This window comes from Phaenicophaeus curvirostris, chromosome 2 (assembly GCF_032191515.1).
Source record: "Phaenicophaeus curvirostris isolate KB17595 chromosome 2, BPBGC_Pcur_1.0, whole genome shotgun sequence".
Lineage (NCBI taxonomy): Eukaryota > Metazoa > Chordata > Aves > Cuculiformes > Cuculidae > Phaenicophaeus > Phaenicophaeus curvirostris.
In genome coordinates this window covers 49,000,892-49,010,467 of record NC_091393.1, presented here as the reverse complement: position 1 = coordinate 49,010,467, position 9,576 = coordinate 49,000,892, and the positions used below count along the sequence as shown (strand labels likewise).

The 9,576-nt window shown below is 52.4% G+C and overlaps 1 protein-coding gene across 1 annotated transcript; it reads left to right on the top strand.

The window, feature by feature from the left end:
* The first annotated feature begins 6,231 nt into the window (after positions 1-6,231).
* OLIG3 (oligodendrocyte transcription factor 3) lies at positions 6,232-7,156 on the top strand. The gene is given in 2 exon segments (XM_069850978.1): positions 6,232-6,516; positions 6,518-7,156. Coding segments are annotated over 2 exon segments (825 nt in total). The 5' UTR covers positions 6,232-6,330.
* The last annotated feature ends 2,420 nt before the right edge of the window (positions 7,157-9,576 follow it).

Sequence of the window (9,576 nt, the reverse complement as noted above, 5' to 3'; positions counted from 1 at the left end):
TGCCTTAGCTGGGCCAGATTTTACCATGTTTCTGGTGTTCATTAGCATCTCATTGCACGTGTTGTCCCATTGATCCCAAAGGAACAAGCCCACACAATAGAGTTCTATTCAAGGGTGGTGAAGGCAGTCCATACGCCCACCCCCAAACACTGAGACGTGGCAAAGGTTTGTGAATAGACTGCAGATAATTTTTGTTGTGTCTTCTAGAATTTGTACTAGCCTATTAACAACTCGTAAATATTCACTTGAGACATACATTGTTTAAAATTAAGATACAAAATGAGACAAGGGGTTTTTTTCTTTCCTTTTAGTGAGTCTTTCACTCTTTTGAATGTCTAGTGGAAGAGTTATTCAATAATTTCTATGGCTTTGTTTCTTTTCACTATAGCTATAACAAATAAATTGCATTAAACTTCTTTGTTTCCGAGACAGCAAAACATTTCAATCTTTAGTTGTTACAATACCAAAGTTTTCACTCTGGCCTAAGATAGCCTCTAACAATTGAGAATCTTACTAAAAAGCAACACATCTGTGGTTTGTGATAGAGAGGACTTTGAGAGGAGAACAGGGGATCTCTCATGTGCTCTCTGTCCATCTCCTATTTTGCCTATAGTTGACATTTAAGTAGTCTGTGTGACTTCAAGACTAACTCAGTAATTGTTGACTATTAAAGCAGTAAGGGAGAGGATTCTTAGAAATCAGTGGGTGAGTTTCAGTATCAAGTGTAGTAGATGGAGAAAGTTCACAGTAATGAGGGTGCGAACCACTGCAAGTGACGTGAAAGGCCAGGAAGAGAGACAAAGAAAATATGTCCATTTAAGAAAATTAATAATTTACATACAAAATGGGCCCAGAACATAAAGGCAAGGCAGACAATAAATACAGGTCTTTGAGCAGTGGTACTATCCTTCAATGCAGGGACAAGCCAGCCCTGATTCCAAAGTACGTGACAAGTTTGTTTGCCAGGAATGCCAGGTTTATCTCTTTCTGCATGTATAAGCGTGCACCACAATCTGAGCTCTGTATATCCGAAATGTGCATCACAATCTCCTCTCTGTGATGACTGGATACTTTCAATAATTTGGAGGTTGTGCAAATTTTGCCAAGCATCTAAAAATAAACTTTTTAATGGATGCATATTCAACTATACAAGCAGGGGAGGGAGTTCTTAAATTCCGAAGACAGCAAAATATTTCGCAGTTGACTAATACCATGGCACGTCTGATAGCTTTAGAAATGTTCAGATTGTTTTTCTATAATCTTTCCTCTGACTAAAATACAGGTTTCAGGTGCATTCACTACAGAAAAAAAAAAAAAGAATTAAATGCAAACTGTTGATTAAGTGTTTTTTATTATTTATGGAAACTAATTTCTGGCTTTTGGTAGCAAATGACATATATCAGAGGATTAGCAATTTGTACATCTCTAATTAATTAGCCTTTGACATTTTAAATATTATTACTAAGGTTTTATGCCATATTTTTTCCAAAAGTTTTGTAAATCAGTATTTAAATACAGAAAATAAAATGTCACCCTTAATTAGCTGCAGTGGAATGCCCATCAGTTATTTCTTTTAAGGTTATATTCACCGCAGAACCAGTGCCTGGTATGGACCCAATCCTGTCGTCATCCACAGGATACTTTTATGACCTGAGTAAGGGCTCCAGTTTCATATTTAATAGACAGGTATATTTTGTTCTGATCCTTTGTTGCCACCAAATTGGAAAATATATTAATAGAGGAGGAATTTCCTGTATCCAAGCAGAGGAGTATTATCTCTGGGTTTAGCTGACTGCAGAATTTGACCACAGCAACCCGGGACAGCCTTCTCATTCCTTTCCAGTCATTGCCTTCCTTCTGGAAAGAAAATTTGTGATAAACACAATAACTAAAACAGCCTCTCAGTCTATTCAGTTTGGTGATGTCAAAGTGTGAGATGACAAGATACTATCAATCTGAATTATACCGTCAATCCAAATGTAACCCAGTAATACATTTTGAGCAAAACCAGCATGCAGCTAGGAAATCTCAGCTATTCTCTCATAAACTGGATGCTTTTTAGGAACAACCAAATTTAAGCTTTGGCACCCAGTGCTAAAAGCACAACCCATTCATAGCAGCTCCCCTCACAGACATCTGGCTGAGAGCTTTCTAGTAGCACAGTGTTTCCTCGATAGGATCAAAAACTAACTTATTACAATGCTAACATTTGTAACTATTTTTATACTAAGAGTATGATTGTCAAATGTCCAAATGAAATTAAAAGCAAGTAGAGAGAGCAAAAACTAACAGCTATAAACCATAAAAGCTAGTGGCCTTCTAATAAACCCACAAGAAAAATGCATAATACTGATTTAACCAGTCTTCGTATCATGAATCTCTGAATTGACGGCGGGGTCAATAAAGTCAAGGGAAACGCGAGATTTAACATCCTTACACAGAAAGAAAAGTACATCCTATTTCTGCACCAAACCCTACGAGAATTCAAAATCGGGCACGGCTTTAAAGTGCATCCGTTGGTTAAAATCCGATATTGGGAAGCACACAGAAGCCTCTAAAACTCACATCTGCTCCGTGAGCCGCCCAGGGCGGGCGGTGCTGCCGCTACCATCGCACTTTGGGTTATGAGCGAATCGCGTTTCCCACGGCCCCGTCGGATGCCGGCGCGGGCGATGTGTGGGATGCTCCCGTACCTGATATCGTCTGTAATCCCGAGCAGTCTGCATTCCCAGAGAAACCACATTTCCCTCCGTCATCGAATCTCTCTGCCTTTACGAAAACAGGAATTAAAAGGCGGGGGAGCGCGCGTTAATTTGATTTAGCTGCCACTCGGATACCATTTTCGCCCCTCTCCTACGCCCCGATAGGAAAAGATTTGATTTTCTGACTCCCGGGGGGTAATTTCGTTGCTGCCGGTGTGAGTTTGCAGGCACAGCGGCTCGACCGGAGCAATTTCGCAGTGCTCGGAATGTCCCTGCCCGGGGTGGCGGTGGCAGCGACGGGAGCATCCAGCCCCACCGGTCCCGCTCTGCCCCTCTCCGCCGGCTGAGACAGCGGGTGTCCGGGAGACTCATCTCCCGCCTGCTTACGCCCACGGGTGACACTTCCCACGCACTGATCTCCGGAGCAGAGACCTTTCCTTTTTCCCTCCTCTCTCGATGTTTCTCTTTTTTTTTCTTCTCTTTTCCCCCCTTTTCTTTCTTTCTTCCTTTCTTTCTTCCTTTCCTTCTCTTTCTTTCTTTCTCTCCCTCCTCCTTTCCTTTCCTTTCCTTTCCTTTCCTTTCCTTTCCTTTCCTTTCCTTTCCTTTCCTTTCCTTTCCTTTCCTTTCCTTTTCCTTTCCTTTCCTTTCCTTTCCTTTCCTTTCCTTTCCTTTCCTTTCCTTTCCTTTCCTTTCCTTTCTTTCCTTTCCTTTCCTTTCCTTTCCTTTCCTTTCCTTTCCTTTCCTTTCCTTTCCTTTCCTTTCCTTTCCTTTCCTTTCCTTTCCTTTCCTTTCCTTTCCTTTCCTTTCCTTTCCTTTCCTTTCCTTTCCTTCCTTTCCTTTCCTTTCCTTTCCTTTCCTTTCCTTTCCTTTCCTTTCCTTTCCTTTCCTTTCCTTTCCTTTCTTTCTCTCGCCCTCTATCTCTCTACAGCATCAGCAAAGTAAGAGCAGCTAAGGAAAGCAGCGGGACAGGCTGGAAGCACCAGGCAATGTTACGACCAGCAACCTCGCTGGAGCAGCGCTGCCCTTTTCCGAAACGACTTTCCTGGCGAGGGCCCCTGCGCTTGGGATTTAGCCCCGCGCTACTTTCCCAAATCCTCCGTTCGTCCTACAGCGACTCCGAGCAGAGCCGAGCCCCGCCGCCCCGTCCAGGGAGGAGGATGCTGCGGCCGAGCTGAGGGCGTCGGGGAGCAGCTACATCGCCGGGAAGGGGAAGAGAAGAATATTCGTAATATTCCTCCGAGTGACCATCTGACCTTTCTTTCCCTTCCTACCGCCCGCTCCGCGGAGCTCCGGCTGCTCCCTACGCCGATATCGCCCCCCGGCCCCATCCCGACGAAGCCCCAGGCCCAGAGGAGAGCGGGGATCGCAGGAGCCTCGCGGAGGGGAGGACGGGACCGTCCCTGTTTCTTCCCCCGACGGCATCTTTTCGCCTTTTTCTTCTCAGTCCCCATCGGACTTGAACTTTCGCAAACCGAGCTGCGCGTCTCCTCCGGAGCGGCGGGTGGCGGGGACAGGGGCGGGAGCAGCCTCCGGCCCCGGGCTTCTTCCCCCGATCCCGCTCGTTTTCCCCGCGGCCGCTGCCGTCACCGTATCAAGTTTTGTTCGTTTGCTCCGTCCTGGCTCAACGGGAGGGAAGGGCGGAGGGAGCAGCGGCCTGTCCTCGGGAACTCCGCGGAGACCTGCCTTGCGGAAGGGGAGGCTGCCCGCGGGTGTGCGGGGACCAGCAGCGCCCGGACCCGCCGGTGCGGAGGGGACAGCGCCTGAGGGGCGGCCCGGCAGAGCTCCTGCCTGTTTCTCTTCTCTTCTCTTCTCTTCTTCTCTTCTCTTCTCTTCTCTTCTCTTCTCTCTCTTCTCTTCTCTTCTCTTCTCTTCTCTTCTCTTCTCTTCTCTTCTCTTCTCTTCTCTTCTCTTCTCTTCTCTTCTCTTCTCTTCTCTTCTCTTCTCTTCTCTTCTCTTCTCTTCTCCTCTCTTCTCTTCTCTTCTCTTCTCTTCTCTTCTCACCAGGGGATTACTGACGGCGCTGAGATCAGAAGACTTACTCAGTCGGACGAAAGTGTCCCTCTTTTCCTGGCTCCTTGCTCTCCTGGGGGCCTGGAGACTCCGTAGAGGGGCTAGGACCTGCCAGGACGCTTGTCCTGGGCCCTGCCTGGCCTGTTGGCGAGTGGAACCCCCCGCGACGTCTCCCCACCCAGCCCAGGAGAGCGGGCGCCCCCCGGGCCGGCTCCGGGAGCGCCAGGTCCCGCCCCGTCCCGGCTGCCAGCCCCGCACTCACCACGTAGGCGCCGGCGGGGACGGGGAAGATCCGACGGAGGAGCAGGCTCCCTTCCCCGGGCGCGGAGTCGGCTGGGGCAGGCTGCTCCCGCCGCCGCCCCTGCCGGTGGGATCCCCACCCCCGATCCAGGCAGGGACCCGCAGACGGCTCAGCCCGCCCCCCGCGGCCGAGAGCCGGGGATGGTGACACCTGCCCCAGGTGCCCCGCCGGCGCTGCCCGGCCCCGTCCCACCGCCGGCGAGAGAAGATCCCTCCAGGCTCCCGGAGCCGGTTGCCTCACGCCTGGGGCGTTCGGCCGCGCTGGGTCCCCTCCAGCCTTCGTCCGCCCTCCCGCCGGAGCCCGGGATCGCCGGAGTCCCGGGAGCTGCCGCCCGGCCCCGAGCCGCCCCTCCCGACACCGAAACACGCGGCCGCCGCACCCCGGCTTTCCCCGTTATTTAAGGGAGTCGCTGGCCCGGCTTGGGGCGGGGGGGCGGGATTCCCTCTTCCCGCGGGGCTGCCCGCCGGCCGCCCGAGCCGCCGCTCGTTTAAACAAAGCGGCGACCCAGGTACGAGCCAATTGCGGGCAGCGAGGGCCGCCCGAGGCCGCACCGCACACCCCGGCCCGGGGGGGGGACCGGAGAGGGGGAGGGAAAGGCAAACAAAGCGAGGAGCCGCGGCTGAGCCGGGCACGCTGAGGGACAGGGGCTCCCCCCGTCCCCCACTCCCTCCAGCCGGAGCCGGGGGACATCCCCGGGCGGCTCCTGCCCTTAGCCGGGGTCCCCGAGCCCCCCCGCAGCCCCTCGCCTCCCTGCTGTAGACGGGATGCGGTGTTATATTGGAAATGAGGGACAGGGGGAGGAGATGGCGCGCACACGGAGCGATGAGTGTGCGGTGTCAATCAGAGGGGTTTTGTGTCTCCTTGACTCCTGATGGTCCGTGGCTGAGGTGTCCCGGGTGGCACCACAATGAATATGAATAGGGTCCTTGCTAAATGGGACAGTCAAAGCGCACCGCCCTGAATAATGGCACGTCATCCTAACTAGACCATTATACATAGGAGGGCTCCTTTGTCTCTGCTCTCTGCTGCAGCTCTATAAAAGCCCTCTTTTTCAGGCTGAGGTTAGTCCAAGCATACACTAACTAGCCATCCTGTAAACAGGCTGAGTAACCGGGGGGGAGAGAGAGAGGAGAGATTGGTGAGAAAGAGGGCTGAAGGACTTTTTCTTTTTCCCCCAGCGTTTCCAGCCCTTCGCTGCAGAGTCTGCTGTCCGTTTATTTCTTTTTCGTTCCGTTTTCTTTGCTTTTTGAAGGAGAGTTGTCTTGTTCCGCGACCTCCAGAGCAGGGAAGAGTTTCTTGCTCAGAATCCCGAATACAATGAATTCTGACTCCAGCTCTGTCTCCAGCAGAGCTTCCTCGCCAGATATGGATGAGATGTACCTGAGAGACCATCACCACCACCACCACCATCACCACCACCAAGACAGCCGGCTCAACTCCGTATCCTCCACCCAGAACGACATGGTGCAGAAGATGTCCGGGGAAGGCCTTTCCCGCCGCCTTTCCCTCCAAGGCCGGAGGGGAAGGCAGCAAGTACAAAATCAAGAAGCAGCTCTCGGAGCAGGACCTGCAGCAGCTGCGGCTGAAGATCAACGGCCGGGAGCGCAAGAGGATGCACGACCTCAACCTCGCCATGGACGGGCTGCGGGAGGTGATGCCCTACGCCCACGGGCCTTCCGTGAGGAAGCTCTCCAAAATCGCCACCCTCCTGCTCGCCAGAAACTATATCCTGATGCTCACGAGCTCCCTGGAGGAGATGAAGAGGCTGGTGGGGGAAATCTACGGGGGGCACCACTCGGCCTTTCACTGCGGCACCGTGGGACACTCCGCCGGGCACCCCCCCCACGCCGCCGGCGCCGTGCACCAGGTGCACCCCATCCTCGGCAGCGCCCTGTCCTCCGCCAACACCTCCTCGTCCCTCTCCGCCTCCCTGCCGGCCATCGGCACCATCCGCCCCCCTCACTCCCTGCTCAAGACCCCCTCGACCCCCCCGGCCCTGCAGCTCGGCAGCGGCTTCCAGCACTGGGCGGGCCTGCCCTGCCCCTGCACCATCTGCCAGATGCCCCCCCCGCCCCACCTCTCGGCCCTCACCGCCTCCGGCATGGCCAGGATCTCGGGGGACACCAAGGACCTGCTCAAGTGACTCGCCGGGGCCCCCGGGGATGCGCCGGAGCCGCCGCTCCCGTGGGAGGGGAGGGGGCTGCGGCCGGGACCCCCCCACACCTCCCCGCCGAGACCCTCCTGTAACACGGGATTAGTGTAGGAAGGACCTTGCAAAGGTAACGTTCTAGCCGGCTCCTCGGGCGGTGCTTTCTTATTACCCTAAACGAGAAAAAAAAAAAGAAATCCCTGTTGTAAAAAGAATAATATTAATATTAATAATAATAATGCCGCCGATGGTGATCAAATGTAAATAATCCCTTAAAATGGATGCAAAAGGGAAAGAAAAAAAAAAAAGACATGGTTGTCATCGTAGTGTTCGCAGCTACTAAGAGAAGATGCGATCGGTTTGGGGCTTCTTCTCCTTCTTTTCGTGGGCTTTTCCTTTCTTTCTTTCTTTTCGCACGGCTACACCTCCGAAACCTCCCGCCCCAAGCCCGGCTGCCGCAGCCCGGAGGGTGCATGCTCCCCACAGCAGCTCCCCCCGCGGGGACCGGCCACCGCCCGCTTCCCTGGCAACAACGACTTTCCAGGGAATTCACTAAAGTTTTGTGGCGTTTTGGCTTTCTTGGTTTGTTTTTTTTTTCTTTTTTTTTTCTTTTCTGTTTTGTTTGGTATTCCTTTTCTTCTTCCCTCTGTGTCCGCTCCAGGAAAAAAAAAAAAAAAAAGACCGAAATAGCGCAAAACACAACACAGCCCTCCCGCGGGTCTGTTTTGCCAAATCTCCCGTCTCCTGCTCCCGGTGAAGTGTGCTGGTTCCCCTGGCTGGCGCTTCTTTCTCCTGTTGGCTTTGGGTTTGTTCCGATTTGCTGCCTTTTTTTTTAGATTGGGTTGGGTTGGGTTTGCATGCGGGGTCTGCTCTATGCCAGATCAGTGACTTGTATAGCTAAGTCGGAATCTTCGTTGCTGTTTATTTCCTTTCCGATACATGTTTGTTTGTTGGTTGTTTTTTTTTTTCCGGGCGTTTACTTGAAATACTGTTGTTATTCATTTCGTTTGTTTGTTTGTTTGTTTTGTTAGGGCCTCAAGGACAACACCGTGTCTTTATTTTTTATATATTCTTGATAACTATCGATATATTTATTATTGACCAGTGTTTCTGGATGAGATTTCCAAATAAAATAAAAAATAAATACAAGCTGCCTGTTTGACCTTTTTCTGGGACTGGAAGCTGAGAAAAGACACCGCATTTGATCGCTCTGGGTTTTGCCACGACTTTTCTGACCCAGCCGGGGGAGGCTGGCAAATCTCCTTGTGTGGCTCAGGCGCTGCCTTGGAAGGAGCATCAAACCCGACAGCGATCGGGGTCTGCGAAATGCTGGGCTCCACCGTTTCGCACGGGGCTGAAAGTCGGCAGGAGTTCGAAGTCGATGGATGATCCGACGGCCAGAGCCAAGCGGACGGGAGCTGGGCAAGGAGGGGCTGGTTCATTTATAGGTTAAAAAAAAAAGTCCAATAACTTTTTTTTTTTTTCCCTGGAGATCTAGCTGTCAGCCCGTCTCCGGGAGGGAAATAGCGAGCTGGACAGGGCTGGGAAAGGCATCTCCGCCGCCCCGGGAGGCGATGCTCCGCGGGAAGCAGAGCGATGCGGTTGAGGAGCGGGACCCCTGGGGAGCGCAGCGATCCCCGACTCCGCACATGGGAGTGGGTCCTGCACCCCCCAGCCAGGCATTCCCGGCCCTCCTCCTTAGAGGGGACCTGAAGAAACAGAGAGAAGGCGATTTCCCCCGGAGTCATAAGCTGAGGAGTGACAGGGGCAGGAGGTGCATTTAAACCGAGGTGCGATGCGCCTCTGGGTGATAGTGCTGGTGAACGGGCTGTGCAATACTGCAGCAACCAAATCGCTGTTAATGCATAAGCACGTGTACAAAGCATTTGAAAAATCATAAGGAGAATGTATATTTGCCCCGAAAACATACTGACCTAACAAATCATGTCGTAAAAAAGTCATTCCTCAGCAAGGTGATCAAGAGATATTGCAGATTCCTTCCTTCCTTCCTTCCTTCCTTCCTTCCTTCCTTCCTTCCTTCCTTCCTTCCTTCCTTCCTTCCTTCCTTCCTTCCTTCCTTCCTTCCTTCCTTCCTTCCTTCCTTCCTTCCTTCCTTCCTTCCTTCCTTCCTTCCTTCCTTCCTTCCTTCCTTCCTTCCTTCCTTCCTTCCTTCCTTCCTTCCTTCCTTCCTTCCTTCCTTCCTTCCTTCCTTCCTTCCTTCCTTCCTTCCTTCCTCCCTCCCTCCCTCCCTCCCTCCCTCCCTCCCTCCCTCCCTCCCTCCCTCCCTCCCTTCCTTCCTCCTTTCCTTCCTCCCTTCCTTCCTCCTTCCCTTCCTCCTTTCCTCTGCCTTCCAGGAGGGTTTTGGCTCTGTCCGGCTCCCCCTTGCCGCGTTGCTTTCCTCAGGAGGGGTTCCC